General features: G+C 36.9%; 1 protein-coding gene across 1 annotated transcript in view; it reads right to left on the bottom strand.

Moving 5' to 3' along the window:
• Window positions 1-3,784: 3,784 nt before the first annotated feature.
• The window catches only part of cnot6a (CCR4-NOT transcription complex, subunit 6a), a 32,465-nt gene continuing 13,729 nt past the window's right edge, over window positions 3,785-22,520 (bottom strand). The window contains exons 2-12 of the mRNA XM_006631772.3: window positions 21,363-21,484; window positions 20,286-20,472; window positions 15,283-15,368; window positions 14,889-14,993; window positions 14,737-14,805; window positions 13,787-13,944; window positions 13,197-13,351; window positions 11,757-11,911; window positions 11,120-11,353; window positions 9,331-9,533; window positions 3,785-8,761 (exon numbers count right to left, since the gene is read on the bottom strand). Of these exons, the coding sequence (XP_006631835.1) occupies window positions 8,549-8,761; window positions 9,331-9,533; window positions 11,120-11,353; window positions 11,757-11,911; window positions 13,197-13,351; window positions 13,787-13,944; window positions 14,737-14,805; window positions 14,889-14,993; window positions 15,283-15,368; window positions 20,286-20,472; window positions 21,363-21,474 (1,677 nt within the window). The 5' untranslated portion in view covers window positions 21,475-21,484 and the 3' untranslated portion in view covers window positions 3,785-8,548. The remainder of the gene's footprint in view (window positions 8,762-9,330; window positions 9,534-11,119; window positions 11,354-11,756; window positions 11,912-13,196; window positions 13,352-13,786; window positions 13,945-14,736; window positions 14,806-14,888; window positions 14,994-15,282; window positions 15,369-20,285; window positions 20,473-21,362; window positions 21,485-22,520) is intronic.

Genomic DNA, 22,520 nt, shown 5'->3' with positions numbered 1-22,520 from the left:
GACTAAGCTAGGGAGTTTTCAGCAAGGGTGTAGATGACAAGGCAGGGGACAGATTGTGCAAGAGAGAAGTGAAAAGAAATCCTGGATGTAAGACTTACAGTATATGCAAAGATGAGCAGAAGTGCGAGTTTACCTTCCTCTCAGATTTTCATCATAACTTTCTTATAATCGATTATGGGTTGAAGCAGTCAGAACACTTAACTGGGGACAATTCAACTAGTAAGGTACCATCATGTTGTCTTAAAGATTCCAGGAGCACCAGATGGATCAGACATGAGCTACCAATATTTGTGTGTGCAGTGCTACAGACATTTCCATAGATGTTTGGTTGATTTTCCCATATGCCTTATGTACTCATGCAAATTCTGAGATTAACATAACAGGTAACATTCCCAATTGAGACTTGTAGAGCTTAATGGGATTATATTTAACAAAAATATAATAATGTAAAATCTTGGAATATAATACATTAACAAATGTGGTATTTGTCCTGTATATGGCTTTACTAACCTCAACAGATTTAATAATTATGTTATTGCTGAAAATGGATGTCAGTCTATTCTGTTGGGAATGGAGACTCCTGTTTCTGATTTATGATGGTGAGAATACAGACTTTTGCTTTCTATTCATTATGTATCATTTGAATGAAACCTTTAAACAAAATAATGATGTGTTTGATTTTAGATTTCATCACAACTGCTGCAAAAATGAACTACTGGTTTAATCCTATGGTTATTGCTTTATGTGCCTTCCACTTGCTAATTTGGAAACCTTTTTGAGATACAGCAGAAAGTCTGTAGTAATTTTGTGGCTGTCCATCCAACTATCACATCTTTATTTGTATGAAACAATTTGTTTTCATGGATCCTGTTATTCAATTATGTTCAGCCTTTTGGATATAATGCACTGGCAGAAATTCACTGATTCAAAAAAAGTGTTAATTCTTGTTGCTGACAACCGCAAATAAATTAATTTACAAACAAGCCGAGCATGCTAGCCCTGAGTTTAGGCAGAAATTCCACTTGCCTCTAACTTTAAATTTGACGGGCTGGTCTATTTGACGAAACACCCATCTGTTAGGAGATGTAAGCACAACTCGCAAAGTCGATAATATATATAGTGCTGGAAACAGAAGCTTAAGTGCCTGTCATTCACACTACTGCATTCTCAATGGTAATATTTCTTCTCATAGCTCCCCACAGCTGTGAACTCAAGATCCCCCAATCCACTCCATCCCAAGAAGCATCGAACAAGCTAACGGAATAGCCTGAACACCACACACTGTATTATATGTCGTACAGAATGTAGACTGTCCCTGAGCTCTGAGTGGAGGCTTTGTCACTGAATTGTCTGTCTAGTACCTTGGAATTTGTTCTAACTAAATAAAATTCATTTTTTGACATATTCATGCATGTATTCATAAGACCATAGATGTGACATGTTGGACAAAAATGGAATTGTGAAAGTGATTACATTGGGGTGTTATCTGCTCCCTATTTTCAGATCATTTTGGTTTCTCTGAAGTTCGTGGACACTGGGGAGCTCTTACAAGCATCCCTAAAGTTTCTGTTATTTTGCAACTGCAGGGCTCTTTCTAGCATTTGTATGTTACCATCTAGTGGCCTTATTTAGAACTACAAAAGGCAGTTTTGTTGAAATGAGATCTGTGGTCTCATTTCAATTGGATTGTCTGATGGGTTCAATAAGCCTAAGGAAGGATCCACTGAAGGACGAACCACAGAAGCTAAGCGTAGTCAACCCTCAAAAATTAATAATATTTCTTTCATTCCAGATGCTGTTTTCTTGGACGTTCTATTTTCTATTTTTGAATCTTCAAGAACTCAATTTTAGAAATGTACAATTACCTTAATCCTGTGACAATGTATTTCTGTGTTTAGGAAATAACCATACAGTCTGAAACAACACATCAGCGGAAGAACTTTGAAAACTCTTTGTTTGAATCTTTGATTCAATTGTCTGCATGATGTACAAGGTGAGGCTAACATACACTGGCAAGTTTTTAGCTGGTTTTCACCAGAAATGCTACATATTTTGATGTGTATTAAAATCCTTCATATCTTATTTTGTTTCTTTGATAATTACCAATTTAACAACAGAGCACTTTATTGGTTTGTATGTCTTAATAGCAGGGTTCCATCACACATTCTCAGGTCTTTGCTAGATGATATGCAAGTAACCTTTTGTTGGATAACACTTTATAAAAGAATCTTCATTTAAAGATCTTGTGTCTTATTTCTTCAGCTTTATGTCCTTTATTCCTGGTAAAAGGAACAAGGTAACTTGCACATACCCAAGAATAAACATACTTTGACATTTCTATCCTTGGTCAACTGCTGCCCTCTAAAGGCTGTAAGTGGCTATAACATTAACATGTGCTCTTTGATTGGCCCTAAATCCTAACCCCTTCCTTGTGATCCTAATGCAATTATCATCTTTATTGATATTGTTCTATTAAATATTGTGTTTTGCATTGAATAAAAGAATTGTACAAAAAATATGTAAGTTGTATCAGTGAGCTCTAGTAAATATTTTGCCATGGCTAAAAAAGTATTTCACATTACTCTAACTTTTGAAGACCATTTAAAATATATATACAAATGCCAACTTCTCTCAATTTCCCATTGGGCGATTTTCATAAATCAGTGCATCTTTTATCAATAGGAAACTGATTAGAGGTAACAAGCTTTATTGCAGATTGTCTGACCAAATATAATAATTATTACATTTATGTAGTGCCTTTCTGGACACTCCACTCACTCCAGCCATAGTGCGCCAGAACACTCACCACACATCAGCTATTAGTGGGGAGGAGAACAGAGAAATGAAACCAATTCATTGATGGGAATTATTAGGAGGCCATGATTGGTAAGGGCCAATGGGAAATTTGGCCAATACACCAGGGTTACACCCCTACTCTTTTCAAGAAACGCCCTGGGAGTTTTAATGACCAAAGAGAGACAGTAGCTCAGTTTTACATCTTATCCAAAGGATGGCACCCTTTTACAGTATAGCATCCGCATCACTATACTGGGGTATAAGGACCCACATACACCACAGGGTGAGCGTGCCCCCCCTAACACCTTCCAGCAGCAACCTCAGGTCTCCATCCAGGTACTGACCAGGCTCACACCTGCTTAGCTTCAGTGCGTTGCCAGTTGCGAGTTGCAGGGTGATATGCTGCTGCTACCAATATCTTGATTGCCTGTAATGTTATTAATTATGCTGTAGCAGTAGATAACACTGTACAATAAATCACCAAAATGTATCTTTCACCAGATTTTACAAGATATTAAATTGAAAACGTTCATAAAAATGTCACCAACAGGGAATATGCCTTTATTCTACTCTGGGTTAAAAGAGTCCAAAACCAAAATGTCCTTTGTGCTGAATTTCATCGACCATTCCAATATAGAGCTGCATAAACATTGGCTTCAGGTGGTTCTGAACCACATTAACACTTCAGTTCAGATATAAAGATTTCTGCCCATTAAAGACAATATTGTACTTACCGAGTGCTACAGAGACATGAATCCCCCTTTGTTTCCAGATGTTTTCAAAATCTACAGATAAGCCGTTTTAAATGTCAAGTTTGAAGAATTTGAAACCTTCAAAAAGAAAATGTATTTATATAATGTAATATAGCATCCACCCCTGTCTATGAAAATTTGGGAAGCAATTGCCATTGTGAACAGGTTTTCTCTTAACCATGCTGAATGCCAGATTCCCAGATCTCATAGCAAAAACTTGTACACTACACAAAAGCTGAAACAGATATAGAATTTATTTTCAACCATAAGTAGGAAAATACATAGGTGTAAAGGAAACAAGCTGACCCTGTTATAAACATAAAACTAGTTCAAAGATAACCAAGAAAACTGTTAAGGATAACAGTAAATTGAAAATCCCTTGTTTACCATTAGGCCCCTTACAGTTCCTAATATTTATTTAAAAACAGCTGCCTTTGTTTTTTTTAACGTAACATTCTTTTTAAACTTTGTGCAAGTGTTTTGCTGGTATTCCACGAATGGTAAACAAGAGTTGGTCCAGTGCATTACATAGTGGAACATTATATATATGTACTCATCTGTCGGCTAAAGATAGGCAATCCTGATCATTGAACGACTAACACTACTGGCAAAAAGGAGGTGGAAACAGCAGGAATCACAAACTTGTGGATAGAACAGGGAAGTAGGGGTGGTCAAATGAATCAGCAAAGCAGGTGGAATTGAGCATTTCTGCCAAATGGGTCAGGAACATCCGAGGCTAGCAACAAAAAAAAAACCAAGACAACAAATCAAAGTCAAATGAGCAACCATTATTGCCAAATTTCAGAAATTTCCTATCATCTAAAATTGAAAGATGATTGTTCTAAATATTGCAAGCTGTTTACCAAACAAGGAAGTGTTTTCAAAATTTTAACAAAGGGAAAGTACTTGTTCTCCCTACCATTCTACTGTCCTAAGTGTGATCATAACTACAATCCCCAAAACATATCACAGGATGGATGCAAATTAATCAAGTGGGAGATTGTTCTACAACAAAATATTGAGATAGTGCTTTCAGTAACTGATCAGAGTGCAAAAGTTTTTTTTTAAAAAAAAAGGGTCAATACAATGAATGCAAGTTAAAGTAGAAGTGCATGTGCACCATCTGCTGATCATTACTCAAGTTTAGGGCTTAAGTTCAGGGTTACCCTTAACCCCTCACTCTATTCCCCCACCCCCTCCCTGTCCTAAGGCCTTATTCCAAATGCACCATTGCACAAGAGAAAGGTGCCTCTAGGCATATTCAGTTATTTAAATAGCAGAGAACACGATTTAAACTTAACTCACCACTAGAAGCACAATAACATATATAACGAGAGGGTGCAATAGTAGACTCACATTACAATATCACCTCTGTCCTAAGGACACTGCTGGCATGTGTTTAAACGTACACGTTAACACCACTTTGCAAAGGGCTCTTTCTACTGAAGCATCAACCACTGATCAGCGGGTCTACCTGGCCCACTTATTTTCACAACTGTGCTAGCCTGCGCTATGTGACGTCTAAAATAAGCTAAAGATATGAGTCTGGGATTCCCATTTGGTGACGCTGAAAACTTCTTTTCTTCTTGTTTTAAAAAAAGAGGGCACAACGCAAAATCATGCCCTCAAGGTAAGAAGTGATTCTGATCCAAGTTAGAAGCCAAAAACACTAAGAATTCAGCTTGCTAACACTTTGAAAGAAAAAAATTGGTTTGAGTTTTGGATAATAAAAAAAGATGACAATGGGTAAAAGAAAAAAGTTACCAACCAATCATAATACTATTGAATATTTGTCATGATACACATTAACAACACAATTTGTTTTTAAGAAAGGAAACATGAGATAACACCTTTTATTCACACTTTACAAAAAACTACTTTTTTAAATCTACTACAATACTACCAGTATTTCAAGGTACTAATTATAAACTGGACATGTTTGCTATTTGCTCAAATAAAAGCAAAAAAAGAGCAGGTCCCAGACAAGGACTACAGATCAAACGTTCTTTGTAAAAAATGTTAAAATTTACACTTGCACATTTTTCTTTTAAAAAAGGGTGATAAGATTCAATTTTAAGGAGTAGCTGCACTATCGATCTACATTAAGTGCTTGTCAATTGCTTGCTTTTTTAAAAAAAAGAAAAACATTTCTTCAGTGCAGCATGTCACATCTGCTAATTAAACTATGTTGTCAATTTAGGACTTTCCAGATCTTAACAGTACCACCATACCCTGCATGGTTCCCTGCCAGCAGATGAAACTCAAGCTAGACCAGGCTATATGTGTGGCTCATATGACATACTACATCAAGCTAGACATGAAAGTGTCTTACTTTTTAAAAAAGATCAAAAAAGGGTACAGTAACTAAATTTATAATAACTCTACACTTGGCTTTATGGTAATACGCAATAGATGGCACTATCAATGAAAAGATTAAATTATAGCACTGGTCTAGCTCTACAGAAAAGCATGGTTCGGTCCCTGTTTCATTAAATAAATCATTTAATAGGTTTTCCAAGTTTGAAATGTTGCTCTTCATACCGTTTCAAATTGAAGTTTAAAATACAACCAAGGAAGGATGCTTTTAAAGACCAGGCTGCAAGTTTCCAAAGGTATAGCATGAAATTTCCTTGGTGTATAAATACAAAAACAAAAAACAGAAGATCCAAGCACTGTGCAAAGAGACAGAAGCAGTTCTAAGGTTTCGGCAGTTACAAAATCTCCATTTGCCGTACTTAACCTGATTACTATGGAATTCATTACTCCATGAAAAGAGAGGACAAGAAGAAAAAAAATGCCACAGCTAATACAAAAAAAACTTCATAAAATCTTCACAACTGTTAACAGTATTTTAAAAAATTAAAAGATGCTGTTCAGGTTTTCCCTGCTTGCACAGGCAGTGCTGTTTGAGAACACAACTGATGAGGCACAATGATTTTTTTTTATGTGGGAATGGGGTCTCAAGACTACTTCCCTCCCATAGCATGATGTATATCCATGACAGAGAAATGAATGTGATGTTTTAGGTTTTTCCTTCGGTTTAGGGGATCCGTCAAATTATGACGAGGATCTTCCCGAGAGTCTTAGAATATTGCTCCAAGAGTACAGATGACTGTTAAACGGCACGGGACATTTAAGACTGCCTTCTTTCCTGTCTTTTAATTCTGAATTGAATGATCAGAACTGAAAAGAGATGAGTTCCATCTAACTGATACTGAAAAAAGCATTCTAGTACTAGAAATAAGGCTCAAACTGCTTTATAAGTGGAGTCTTGAAGTTTAAAATAAGCAATGTTCTCAAAATACAAATAAAAAACATGGTACATACAGAAATTTAACCCAGAACAGTGCAAATATTAGCAGAGAAAACCTGTTATAACATCTTTCTTTACAAGCTGGTTTTTTCTTCTTTTAATAACACGCAAAACAGATAAAAATTTAGCCTTAGTTTACAATACAATCATTGTTTTCCAAATTGATTTTTAAAGTACAAAAATGCCATAAATCAGGTCTTTTGTGGTTCATATACAATCATTAAAGGCTAAATCCAAATTCTATTTTATACAAACACTTCTCTGAAAAAAACCTTGGAGTGAAGTATGGAAAGAATGGCCTTAGAAGGTTACGACTGGCCTCAAAGACAGTGCTACAGATCCCTGTGTGCGCAGATGCCTATAAAAGTACAATCACACACATACAAAAGCAGGTGACAACGAAGTAGGTCACTTTCTTGACTTAAATTACAACACAAGGGTAATATTACTGTAAAATCATTAGTCACTGTTAATTTAATAGGGTTCAACACAAATGTAGCTGTAATCACCCACAAACTTAAGTCCATTTGTATAAATATCCTTTAAACAATTTAACTGCAAGCAACAGGAGCTATGCAGTACTTTGAGAAATTAAAAATGACCAACTTTATAACCACCTGCTAGATGCCAGAAAGGTACATCTGCTCTTAAAATGACTACACAGTTCTGAAATTCTTCTTACTTTCAGCAAGTCATCCATCACTAAATTCATTCTTGTGATCAAAGTGCAATACTTTTAAAGCTGCTTTAATTTAACAGTAATAACATGTTTGCTGCTGGGCTAAGTGTAGCTGTTTACATCCCCATATTCAAGCACTATTTTAACAGGCAGAATACAACACACCAGACGTTTTACTGTTCTGATTGCTCAATTTTGACATGAAAACAGCAAAAGTTTAAACAGTGTTTCAAGAGCCAATACATACTTCCAGAATTCACTAATGTATTTTTCTTTGATAAAAACTGCACCATTTCTGTAGAAAGGCAATTTTTCTAGCACCTAGAGAGCAGACTCTGGCATTGCTGAATCTGTGAAAACATGTCTTTAGATATCAGATGTCTTGGTCTTAACTTTGGTCACCAGTTACTGAGCATGCACCGCAGATGATATTGTTAAGGGGAAATAATGAAATGATGTGAAATAATAACCCCAAGTATAATAAAGACAAAATAATCCACAATCAATGGCACTTACTTTGCCCAGTGTAGCCCGACACAAATTAATAATGGCTTCAATATGTGAGACAATGTTTAACTTGATGTTACGTTTCTCACAGCAATGGATATCATTCTATCTCATATATGAATTTTAACATTAATCCTATACAATGCAGGATTTCACCATTTAATGTTTTCTCTAAAACAGAGGCAGTACATTGTGTAAACCCTGTGTACTTCTATAGGCATGAATGCGCACATTTAAAGGCATATAATAATCAAGGTTAAAAAATCCAAATACCAAAGGAAGGTGTTTACAAAAAAAGGTCCATTCTGACAGTATACAAAGCATAAAGGGGTTCATAATTTTGCCTGGAAAGAACTTAGTAATAAGATTGACTTAAAATTCGTGAAAACAATTAGGAGAAAAAAATCCCTGTTGGCCATACCTCACTCCTCTATACGTTTGATTTTACATTTTGTTTACAAGATAGTTCGAGGGAAGGTGTGCCCTCAGCTGGCTTAGCAACTACCTCCTGCCAGGCAGGTGGATCCCATTGACAGGGGGTGGGTAGGGCAACACGAGCTCCAGTTGTGCAAAAAGGGAGAAGTGGTCTGAAGGGATGTGCGGGTGTGGGCATCCGCTGATATTGTTCTCAATGAGCCAGTGAGGATCAAGAGGGCCTAGGATGCCGAGTACGTTGAGCTGAGGCTTGGAGTAGAAGATGTAATCGATCACCCCCTGTAAAAAAAAAAAAGTTACAGGACACCTGTGTGATCAAATGAGTACTGCTGCTTACACCCAAGATCCAAGCTCTCCCCATGCTGAAATGTCTGAAACAAAGCAGTTTCCTTTGTAACAATGCCTCCCTGCATCTTTCTTTCATTTCTTCCTGTAAAAGTAAGAATGTCTTTTGAGCAGTAGTTCAAGTAGGAAGCAGGCTCTACAGCCAAAACGTTGTTTCCTTTCTTTTCAGCATGGAATGAACCTTTCACTTGTGTCTTCTGAGCTACTTTTTCATTTCTGTCTAAAACATCTGAAACATTGTGGAAACTGCTTCTGGGTCAACAGGCATGAATGTGCACATGAAGGCACACAGCTGCATATTATTGAAATAAGAAAGGTTAAAAAAGGCTAAGTAATAAAGGAAGGTGGCTGGCATATTTAAACTCATAACCATAGAGGTTTATGCATTAAACTACTTAATGATTTAACAGCAGTTTTATAACCAAACTTATCTCATAGCTCAAGGGCTTTAAATGCCGTAAGACAAGAGAAAGCACATCCAATATTTCGAAGCGTGATCGCACCTTGAAGTCAAACGTGTAGTTCGTGTAAGGCATCAGGCCATTCTCGTAGGCACTCTTGAGCTTGAAGCCGTGAGTTATCCGCCCGTTGGACGTGCCGTTCTTGCCGTTGCAGTTGAAGTTGGTGAGGCTGTCACTGTAGCGCAGCTCTTTGAAGTCCTTGTGTGTGCAGTCAACCCCTCCCGTACTCAGGTACTCCACCACACCTGGGAACACACAGCTGGGGTCAGCACAGAGCTACAAACGGGATTTCTTAAAGGGCAGTGCTTTAACCACACTGCAGAATACCAAACGAAGGAAAACGCAAACTAGTGCCAGTAAATCTCCATATTCTCAATGTCATGGACACTGTTTATGCCAAAGGTATGAATAATTATTTAAGTCACCTGAAGGCAGGACTTTCAAGAGCAGGTTGTGAACCTATAAACTTTCACACATACAAACCAATTAATAACTATACTTTGAATTGTAAATAAGATGCATAAATCTTGTATATCAAGAAACTGTTTGCACAAATGATAACCTAGCATTTTAGGAAATAATATATGTGGATAATAAAGAGGGAGCTGAATAGGATAGAGGTCATGGCTGTGTAACCAACTCCACACAGTGCACAACAGGATGCTGAGCTTTAAGGAACTGATCAGCTTCTGTATACACTCAATCCTCCCAAAATATCAAGTTCTAGATTTTAACTCCTATAAAGGTGTTAACCTTTTAATAGATAACACATTGTAACTGCAGCATGAAATTTAATGCTTTTTCAATAAAGCTTTAAAACAAACTGTGCTACCTAATCTCAATTAAATCACATATCTGCATATTTCACATTTCCACAACATAATGAATTACAAATTACATGATAGCTTAAATACATTCATGTTTCCCACTATCTACATAGGACTACTATGCAACAAGTCCCAAGTATCAAAAGGACTTTAGAAACTTTACTGTTTGCTGGTTGTTAAAGGAACATACACACCATGCAAAATAAACATCTCCCTCTATATGGACAAATCATGAATTTGTTTCAATCTAATTGACAATATCATAATCACAATAACATGTATGAATAAACTAAAGGGAACAGCAGGTCTTTTAATTACCGCAATTTAAATTTAATTAATTTTGTAACCACTAGCAGTGGTTTGAATAATTTGTGTAAGCCTGGAGTTAAATATTAAAAACATATTTGTTTTCAAAGAGCCAAGGAACAAAAAGAAGGTTTTAAAATTTGCATACAGCAAACTCAATACATCTCACTGTAACATTCTAACTAAAAATGCAGTAATTCTATACTTACATCACAGAGCTATTAACCATTTCCTGAGACCAAAAAATAGAAGTCTCCGTTTTGCAACAATGTAAGAATAGACCTTATTTTTAGGCATGACAAATCCATAACCTAATACTGTAAACATTAAGTAATAGCAGACCCACAACCACTAACCTGGCTGCTTTAAATCAAAAGCAGGCTCTGGAAATAAAGGCCTTTCATGTTAAAAATAGACCAGAGCCAAAGGCTTAGAAAACTTAATCAAAAAGCTTAAGGTGAGTGCTTTTCAAACATCTACCTTGTTCAGTTTAAGGGGGGTAATTAATGCAACAGGTTAACCCATTTCCATCTTGAACAATCCTTTGTCAAGATTCACAAACTCAAATTCACATGCACATCAATTACATTTACAAATTAAATTCTTGGCAGAATTTAAATCCTTTTAAAAACTTTTGTCATTTTTAAAATGCACAAAAATATACTTTTCTTTAGGCCACCACAACTACAAGCACTCACCTGAATCTGGCAAGGAGTTCAGATCAGCACACAGGACAAGGGGGATGGCGTTGGTTTCCCCCGACACAGAGGATAACTTGAGACTTCGGGTGGCCTTGTCAATGATGTTCTTGACCTCAGACAGGAACATCATGGTCTGTACCAGCTTGACGTCAGAGTATTCAGGGTCCCAGTGCATGTGCGCATTGGCAACTAGGATGAGCTGCTTCTCCATGCCATGAAGGGGCTTCCCAGCTGAATTGATGAGAAGACACTCTATTATCCCAGTAGGGACTAAATATTGCCTGCAGAATTCAAGTTCCCCCCTTCCATCATGCAACTGCATGATGACCATTAAATCCATTAAAAAAAACTAAAAATATCTGTCTCCGCATAATGTGATATGAAATCAAGTCTAGCACACTGGATTTATATGCATGACTGATGAACAGACTTGTCTAGAACACCCAACACATAGACATTTTACCCTATGAAAAAACAAGACTAGCCTGTGTATGTTCATTTCTGGTAAATATGATTACTGGTTAAACAGCATGGTGAATGAGCAGTTCAAATTACAGATCAACACAGGAGAGAATAAAAAATACATAACAAAAGAATGAAGATGATATAACGGTTCCAAGGGTGAACAACTTACAGGACATTTCAATCATCTCTTTGCGCAGCTCCAACAGTACAGCTACCCCGATGTTGTCCTTGGTCATCACTCTGTTCAGCATGGCTTCCGATCCTTCCGAGTTGGCCATGGCTAGCTGGTTAAATTCAACTGTGTGTTTTTGGACCAAGCTAAACCTGTAAGGCACAGAGTAAGCTTTTAAACTAAAGAGTGACTTGCGCAGACCCGTAAGTGACCCTCTGTGCATATAGACTTTCTACTAGTCAGCCGGACTGCTAGTAGACCCCTGGGAGAACCGACTGCACTGCACACCGTAGATTCCCCCCTCTGTCCTACTCCGAGCTGCACCTGGACTAGTTGGCTGGTAGCAAGAGGATTACGGGACAACGCCTATTGCTCAACCGCTGCGACAGAGCTTGCAACAGAGCCTGCCAGCTGGTTTTGGTGCCCGTGCCGGGAAATCCAAATCCATATACAGTGGATAAGTAAACCCAATATCCTACATTGCAAATTGAGAATTTAATTGTTACCTCAACACAAGTTATCAATTTAATTCACGAGTAGTATGTACTTTCGAGTATAGTGTAGCAGTGGTTAATGAGACTGATTAACGATATGGTATAGCCGAACAGTATACCAAAGTATATTCTCTGTTGTGTATCTCTTTGTGTTTGAATCTCTTCGTTATTATATACCTTGCAATTTTGGTAACCCTCACAGTAAGATTTGCCACCTGTATCCAGGCAGCCTGATATATATGTTTGGTGCACAATAAATAAATGTATCTTGTGTATTGAATCAGTGTGTGTGAGTTACCGGTTGTTCTGACGATTGTAACCTGGTGCACAGAAGGTATCTCAGATGTACTTCCTACTAGCTACAACTAGCTTTTGACTTTGACAGTAGATTGGGTGTTGATTGAACCATGCCATTAAAATGTTGATCAGTATACAGAGTGTACCATCAGTTAATTTTAAAGCTTTGCAAGAACATAAGGCTAATATTCGCACTGATGAACCTTAAAGATTACAGGCTGAAAACCTCTAATAGCACTGCAGGACAAATACACTGTGTGCTAGAATTTCTGAAGCAAGCCGCTTATGTCCCCTAAGTTACAGAAAGCATGGAACTATTCAAGCTATTCAAGGGAAAGTAATTGTAAAATGGCATATTTTTAAACTGACACTGCTGGTTACTGTATATTTCAGAGATTTTAAAGCTCATTGTTGAGTGTGACTTACTTTTTTAAGGACTATACAGCTAAGAAGCTCTCCTTCAGAAATATAAAAGTGAAAATTTACATTGCACTTCATATAATCCGCACAATTAGTTTCATTGTACAGTTCAGGTCTATGAACAGTGAGATTTCAGAGAAGACTGCAGGCTATGACAAAAAACACTCAGTTAAAGCAGAGTTTCATTTTGCATGTTTGTCAGGATTGCGATTGAAGCACCACCTACTTTTCTGTTTTGAAGAATATTGCACATCCATCCACATGCTTCCTGTCTGACTCAGACATTGTCCTGGCTCGGGATTTGGGACTGAAGAAGCCATCATAGCCCTGTTCTTTCAGCTCCACCAGAAAGAAGTTGTAGTACTGCTCTGTTTCTACCTCCTACATAGAGGGGACCAAAGGTTACAAAGGTAAAGCAAATACTATCTACTTCACTGTGTAATTTGAACATAAGCTGCTTATACCTGTGCTCAGGCAAGTTTTAGAAATACTAGACTTACTGGTACTTACACTGCCTTGCAAAAGACTTAAGGTTGCTCAAAAAAGTAATATAACCTGATTCTTATGCATGCAGGACTATATAAAGTTCAAGAATATTTTCTGTTTTCTCTGTATGCATACGCCATTAAGTAACTGCACATGTTGTATAAATAATTGGTAACACTGGATGAACTACTCATTGTTTGACAGATTTAGGAAGGACCATCTCAACAATATAAGGTTTCAGTTAGTCACCAAATCCCATAGCGTCATTAAATCTAACTTAGTATGACCACTGTATAAAGCTATCTAGAAAATGTTAGGTTGTTTTTTTACCTGAAGACTAATGATGTCTGCATTGCAACTTAGGATCTCCTGCATGATTGATTTCTTCCTGTACTCCCAGTTTAAAGCCCATGATGGACAGTAGCCATATAACTGTCGAGTAGCATACTTATCACAGAGTACATTGTAGCACATAACAGAAAACAGAGCTGCAAGGAGGAAAAAACAAAATCCAAATAAAATTTACACATTCAAATCTGGAACAATCAGTCATTCATGGTGGCAGAAGCCAACCAATAATATAGAATGAATTAAAAGATCCTCATTCTAACATTTTAAATTTCCCAATTTGTAATTTGATTTTTCTAGTACAAACCACTCCCACTCTACTCATGGATGGTAAACATATCCCAATAAGGAATATTACAGAGCACAAGCAAACAAGGATGTACTGCAAATATTTCCAGATTAAAATCTGCATTTACTCTCAATCTATGTCCTGTTTGATCCAAATACTGTTAGTCTGTTTCACAACTTTAAAAGAACATACTTTTCAATTTCTGGTTTAGGAAGAGACAAATATAAATATTCGTATCTCAACACTGTGTACCATCTACCTGCTAATGCTTTATGTATGAAAGGCAGTAAAGTAAAAAAAAAATTGAAAAGGCTTGAATTTAAAGAAAAAACTATTTGGCTGTAAAATAAAAATGATCAGGGTTTTTGTGTGTGGGGCATGAAAAATACTGGAAAAAAAGCTAATTTAAGATTTATTTTACTAGATCTAGTTTCTCACTTGTTTATGTAGGGAAAAAAAGCTATGTTTAATTCTACTTACTGGACAGCAGTAATCTCCTTATAGACCATTGACACCACCTGCTGATGCAGCTTGGCTAGGAAAATATGTTTAGCAAGGAACAGGAGTGGACATAAAGAACAGAACTGAATGCTGGAATACAGCCCACCCACAGTCAGCCCTATCAGAGTGGTGCCTCTCCCACCTGACGGTCGTGTCCGGTCTGGTTCCTGCAGCACAATCCATGACCTTGAAGGGGGCTGCTCTGTTGGAACTGAAGAGAAGAGGTTTTGCAGTTAAAAGTGGGGTTTATTTCAGAAGAGCACACACAATTGGCTCCAAACGACTCCAACTTACTTCTTTTGGCAGTGCCAGCCAAGTTATCAAGCAAGTAATTCAGTAGCCTTCGTGTCCCGTCTGGTTCCTGGTAGAGATTCAAGATTTCTTGTGCAAGTGGGTTTCCTGAGGAAAAATAAAAGTACATCAGACAGTTCACACTGCTATTTTAAGCAGAAGACAAATGGAAGCATGAAACAAGTTTTAGCACATTCAGTTGTGTGGTGACAAAGGAAAGAGTGTAAATCAAAGAAAGCTATTAATACCATAAAAAAACATTGATAATGCCAGTAACTAATTGACACTTAAATAGCATTGCTAAAACAGGTTGGGTGACTGTCATTCAGGCTAGTGAAGCAATAAATTGAAGATTGTCACTTTAGTGAGCTGAGAAGGCTTGTCAGTTGCACCATACCTTTCAACCCCAGTGTCTGTAACTGAAATAGTTTTCCCAGCTCAAAAGGTAGAACCCGCAACAGGTTGTTGTTTAAAAGCAGTTCCCTGAAAAAGAAAAAGAAAGATCTGAAACACACACATATATATGCCCCCATGTATATTTCTATGAATAGTTTTAATTATACTCAAAAATGAAATCTGAAGTGTAAATATGCTTTGTTAAAAAACATGTCAAGGTAAAATTAAACCATAGGTTTAGAAATTTACCATGGAAACAATTTCTTTATAATTTTGTTTACGTGAGGACTAATCTCATCTGTTGTCTTCTGGTATTTTCTGTTCTGTATTCATAAAATGTATGGTCACTTGCACTGTTAAGCACCTTGGGACAACCTTGTTGTGAAAGGTGCTATATAAAAATAAATGTAATTCAATTGACTAATTCTGTATAATAATGTCAATAATCACATAAACAGGTTATAAAAATGCTTTCAAAATTTTTTCGCCAATCGAACCTGCAACTTGTATGCCTACCTGAAAAAAGAAAGAGGCTAAAGATGTGTGCTTTTCTACAAAAGTGGCTTCCTGAGATGCTGGATGACTGTCTTTTATGCCCCCCTGGACCTGTCAAGGTCCTTCCCAAGAGCTGTTATAATAATTTTTTACTACGGCGACAAGGTTCGGGTCATGAAAACAGCAAGAGACAAAGGAACAATAATGGTTGAAAATCAACAAATAACGTTCTTCCTGAACATTTCAGCAGAGCTTCACCAAAAACGGATGAGGTTTGACACGGTAAAGAAGGAACTTTGGGCTCTTGATATCCCTGGTCTCAGATACGGAATTATCTACCCTGCAATATTTTGTGTGAGATACAAGAAAAAACACAGCACCTTTGATAGCCCATCAGACGCACAGAAATTCGTTAGAAGTTTAAAAATGAAAATCAGGAAGTGACAGATGACTTTGGCTTTGTAGTTTCTTTTCTAGCCTTTCAATGTGTTGCATTGTACAGTGCTTAGCTATTGAAAGAAAGGTTTGTTGTTGTTGATCTCAGTTCAGTCGGACTGACTACAGTATTTGATTTCTTGTTAAGTTTATAATGCTGTATATTTTAAAATTCTTTTTATTTTTATGTAATGTTCAAGATGACTGGTGTTGAACTGGTTTTCATTAAGATATTGCACTAAATTATTGATCTGTTTCATTTTTAGTAAATGTAATTTATAGGGGTCCAGCCCGGATTGTTAAAACTGTTCCTTAAGAACAAGGACCAAACAGGCTCCATAGCCTGGTCTTGCTGGAAAGGGATGGAAGGTAGGGGGGAAGCGACGGGTAACTCGATTGTTGAAGTGTTTTTTTTCTCCTGATGTTCCAATGTTTTTTCTTTTTGACTGTGTTTTTCTTTAAGGGTTTTTGAAAGGTTTATCTTGTTCTTTGTTCTGAATGTGAATACATCTTAAAAAGTAGGATTACTATTATCGGCAGTGAGCATAACACAGATGGCACAATTCTAATCAATAAATTAATGGTGCTGCAATGGTGGTGCCTTTTGAAATACCGTTTACATCATTGAATTTTAAAGGCTTAAACTTAAGTTAAAGCAAGTAATGAATAGAATAAGAATTAAAATCTAAAAAAGTTTTTCTCCAGGAAACCCATTTAATGTCTGAGGATATAGAGTATATAAGAGATGGCTGGGACAGGTGTTTTTTGCCTGGTGTAACTCTTAGACAAGATGAGTCATTATTCTTATACACAAATCAATCTCTCTACAAATAAAAGATACAATATGTGACCGTTCAGGGAGGTATGTCATTATCCAGTGTGAACTACTTTCTGTTAAACTTAATTTACTAAACGTTTATGGAACAAATTTTTACAGAAATTTATTCATGATACTGACCTAACTGCAAGGTCATTTTATCTTAACTGTACTCTCTGCCCTGAAACAGATAGGTCGACTGGAATTGAGACTTTCTCATCAGCAAACAAGGAAAGAGCTACAGCATTATACAAAAGATTTTAACCTATTTGACATTTGGAGATTTAGAAACCCTAAAGTTAAGGCTTTCTCTTATTCAGACACTTTTCAAACTTTGAGTATAGACTTTCTTGAAATTTGTAGAATTATTGCCTAAAATTACAAAATGTTATGCAAAATGGTTATGCAATAATCATTTCAGACCATGCATGTGTTTAATTAGCTATGTTCAAACTCTCTCAGAGGACCTCCTAGGTGGCGTTTTCAGACAACTTGATTGAAAGATCCAGACTTTTTAAAATTTCAGCACAAATAGATTTCTTTTTGGAGGTAAATACAACTCAAACTTCAGCTTGTGCGAGATGGGGAAGATTTTAAAGCATTTCTTAAAGGTCAAATGATTAGCTATACAAGCTCTGAATTTAAAGCCTCCCAACTCAAAATGAAAAGATTAGAGAACAGAATAAAAGAACAAGAAGGCAAAATATTGTCAACTAGCTCCTTTGAATTAATTTCTGAATTGAATAAAGTAAAAGCCCTCTATAATAAATTATCAACAAATCAGGCAACAGAAAGTTTACTGTGACTGAAACAAAGTTATTACAAACAGGGAGAAAGAGCTGGCAAATTACTGGCGTGGCGCATCAAACAGAAACAATCAGAGAGCAATAAATGCAATTCAGTCTGAAGAGGAAAATCTTACGGTTGATCCAACAGAGATAAATAATGCATTTAGATGTTATTACGAGACGCTATATAGTTCAGAATATTCAGAGGCCTACCAGCCCCAGCAGTCAGACTTTTTAGATACTCTGGAGTTTCCTCAACTAGAGGAGGATTTAGTCACAGTTTTAGAGGATAACTTAAAGGTTGATAAGGTGTCTGAAGCCATTCTCAACATGGAGGAAAGACACCAGGGCCCAGTAGCATCCCTATTGAAATCTATAAAATATTTAAAAGTAAGCTAATTCAGCCTCTTATGGACATTTATCAGGAGTCACATAAAATTGGACTCTACCTCCTTTAAATCGTACATTAATTATGTTGTTACTAAAACCCATTCACCATTAGAACGAGGGTCATACAGATCCATTTCGCTGATCAATAATGCCAAAGATTTAGTGCAAAGTTTTGGCAAAAAGACTAGACTCTTTTGCCTCAATTAGTTCATAGTGATTTAAAGTGGATTTGTTAAGAGATAGGCAAGCATTCCACAATATTAGAAGGGTACTCAACTTTGTATATGAAAAGAAAGGGGAGCCTGACAATGCAATATTATCATTAGACACAGAGAAAGCGTTTGATCGGATCGAACATCAGTATCTGTTTGAGGTTCTATCCAGAATGGGGATAGGAAAAGGATTAAAGCCATTTATGCTAACCAATCCGCTGACATTCTAACCAATGGTTTGATATCCACCCCTTTTAATCTAAGCAGAGGAACACGACAAAGATGTCCTTTGTCGCCTTTGTTGTTTACACTGGCCATTGAACCATTGGCCATGGCTATTTGTAAACATACCAACATTAATGGTGGAAATATAGGTAATGTAGAACATTGGATAGCATTACACGGTGATGACAATTTTATTTCTTTCCAATTAAATTATTCCATACCCTCACCTATATTTTGATTAAAACATATGGGATTGTTTCAGGGTATAAGATAAATAACAATAAATCAGCTTTAATGTTCTTATGAGAGAAGTAGGAGGGTTTTACTTATTTAGGCATTAAGATTACCCCAGTGGTCAACAAACATCCCAGCAAATGATAATCCTTTAATAGAATCTGTAATAGAGTCAATAAATAGGTGGACCAAACTGCCCATATCAATGATAGGGAAAATCAATATAATTAAAATGTCCGTTTTATTTCAGTCAAAATGTCAGACACCTGAAGAAGGCTTCACAGCCAAAACATTGTTTTCTCTCTTCTCTTTTCAGCATGGAATAAACCTATTACTTGTTCCTTTGCAGACTACAAATGCAGACACAGCTACCCACCTGAACCATTCTTAATATACACCTAGAAGAGATTAGGATGAATAAAAAGGAGTGTTTATTGGTAACCATCTGCATTTTTGAAGCAAAATGAGTTATAGCTTGTGTTTGGAGACAGGAAGAAAGTCATTGTGCGTCACAATGGCTGAAGGGGATGACTTCATGCCATGCATTGGAAAAGATAATTTATCTCCTAAAATCAAAAATGGGGGAATTCAGGGAGATATGGGATTCATTTCTAAATTTTCTAGAGAATCATAGGGGTAACATCTAAAGAGAAGGGGTGCAAGGGCTTAAATTAGGGGAACTACTTTATGAAAGGTAATATATTTAAGCCTTATATACAACATGTATCTATGTTAACAAAAATGAACACCCATGTGACTTTTTTGAATATTTCAAATATTCAAAAAATATATTTTTTTTAATTGAGCTATTTCTAAACATGCAAACTGTCTGGATGTTTTATCATATTCTCCCTTTTTATTGATGTTTGAACGTGGTTAATATTATCTCTTTTCATATTTAATATTCTCCCTTTTTTATTTAAGTGATCCTTTAAAGGTTTAATATTTGTACCTGACAGTTTTGTTTTCCAACAATCACTAAAGAAACTGCTGAAGGTCAAAGAAAAAGTTTATTTCTTGAAATTGAAAAGGGCAAATAAAAAACCTGCCAGTAGCCCTGAAAATGAGGTTTTCACAAACAAGTTCAGTGGGCGTGCACATTTTCCAGCAATTGTGTCGCAGAATCCTTGACAAGCCCAATCCTGGAGGGCTGCTGTGTCTGCAGCTTTTCCAGTTCACATCATGACCCAACTGAACTAATTATTGGCTTAACTGCCTTAATTATGACCTTACCTGGAGCTGTTTTAACAGTTATTCCCAGTTCGAGGAGCTCTCAATTTAAAGGCATCTTAAAAACCTACTGGAGGCACCTGAGCCTTACACCAATATCAAAAGTCCACCACAACCTTTCTAGTGAGATGTTTTCACATACTTCAATTCATACCCTGCTGAGAAAGAGCCCATTTACCTGAGTGAAACCATGTTTCCGAGCTCTGCTGGTAAGCTCCTGATCTTGTTGGATGAGAGGTCCAGGTATACCAGATTATGGAGTTTGGCAATGTCTGGCGGAATGCGTGAGAGGGAATTGTCGCTGAGATGCAATGCGGTTAAGTGCGTCAGTGACCACAATGCAGTGCTTAAGCTCCTTACGTTCCCTGTAAAGGATGGGGGAAAAAAAACACTGTACTCAAATACTTTATTATCCTGAGCACTGTCCACAATTTAGAACTACCAGCAATGAATATTTAACCAACGTTTTATATTTATATCTAATGCGACAGAACAGTTCATAAGCTGCTGCTAAGTAGGTGACATTTTCAGTCAGGTTTTATCAGTCACCTGAACTGAAAAATCATCAAAGGCTGTATTAAGAACCCAAGTCATTCAGCATACCTTGGCAAATGTTGTTTCAGAAAGGGAGTACAATTTATAGAACAAAAATACACAGAAGCTATAACATCTCTCCATTTTTTAAATTTAAAACCAATTACATGCAATTGTCTGTCTGCATGAGAGCTGGGGCCTTTAATAATTCCAAAAAGTCACCGCTTAAGCTTTAGGCTCACAGGTTGGAAAATGTTACATTGAATAAAACCAAACAAATGGGTTTGTTGTAATGCAGAATTGAGATGCAGAAGTAGGTACACTGGGGCAACTTTATTGCTACAACCTGCATACAACTGCATCATGATCGATAAAAATTTACCATTAAAATATCATTTTTTTGTGCCACTTTAAACATCCACATATTTACAGGACATTTTTCATACATTTTAAAAGTGAAACTTTGAGATCTTGTAAGTCTGTTTTTTTAAAACAATTTTCCTTTTAAAAAAGCAAGATTTCTAAGGAAAAAAGAATGCAGTCTTGGACCCTGAACCAAATCTGATACAATCTGAAATCAAGATGAGAATAGTCTTGGAAAAAAATGTAAAAAGATCCTACAGTTTTCACTGAGAACACCTGGAGAGATTCAGCACTTATGCAAGATGATTTCTTTTTTTTCCCCACTGATCTCAGTGTCTAGTAAAGTTATGTCACTTACCGCTGATTTCTAGCTCAGCCCAGTACGACTTCTTCCCGTTGGCTGCGTCCTCACTCGACATTATTGTGTACATCCGCCTAGGATCTGGCGGGTCATATTTTTCCTTGGGCATTCCTGTAATACTGCAGAAAAAGGCAAGTCAGGGCCCTTCAACACACACTTACTGCCCCTTTCATAAGAGAAAATCACTCAGGTGTTTTAACACCATGATATAGTGTAGAGGGCAGTATGGTGGTTTCCTCCCACAATTTAGAAATATACTGGCAGGTTAATTTGTTTCTGTGAAAACTGTCCGTCGTGTGTTTGTGCCCATGTGCATGCGGCAAAGGACTGGTGTCCCATCCAGGTTGTACCCCACCTTGAGCCCAATGCTTGCCAGGATAAACCCCAGCTCCCCTGTGACCTTGTTTTGGATGAGACGGTTTTGGAAATAGATGGATATAGTGGACATTCTTCTGCACTGAACTGCTCCAAAACCTGGGAAAATCAACTATGGAACCGCAAAAAAATATTTACCTCATGTTTCACTGAGAGTTACTTATGAGCGTTTATAGAATTTAAAAGCTAAAAGAAACTGAAATGGTCTATGACAACTCTTATTGCCTTAACATGGTAAATAGCTCAAACATTCATGCTGATTCATAATGTATTACTCCTGGCTTCCATCTCATTTCACATAAACCTATGATGGCTTTTGTTCATTTTAAAAAAGGGCCTGGGCTGCTGAGTACTACAATGGAAGGTTTACCTAAATTTCAAAGTGGGTAAAGTGAAACTACTGGTGCATAAAAACAAAGGAGTGGCAAAGCACCTTTCTTGACCAGTTGTTTGAAATACTGACCGACTACAACTAAAGAAAAACTTTTCATGTTGATGGTTTTCAAAGGGTTTACTTGCCCACCAGGGTTGACAGTATAATCAGTAAAGGGTAGGTTTACAATGTTTCAACTAAGGAGTATCAGACAAATCATGTTTGGAGCATGAATATCAAGAAGGTCTTAGCTCTATAACTGATTGGGGGGGGACTTCAAGGCAGAGAATTCAGGTTGTATAGTAAGAATGAGTAAAGAGAAATTTGCACTTCCAAGACTGCTGGACCACACCTCACACCTCTGTTTTTATATATACACACATCTACTCACTTGTGTGATGTGTGAC

The sequence above is a fragment of the Lepisosteus oculatus genome, chromosome 11 (assembly GCF_040954835.1).
Source record: "Lepisosteus oculatus isolate fLepOcu1 chromosome 11, fLepOcu1.hap2, whole genome shotgun sequence".
In the NCBI taxonomy this organism is placed as follows: Eukaryota; Metazoa; Chordata; class Actinopteri; order Semionotiformes; family Lepisosteidae; genus Lepisosteus; species Lepisosteus oculatus.
This window is presented reverse-complemented; position numbering and strand designations above follow the sequence as displayed.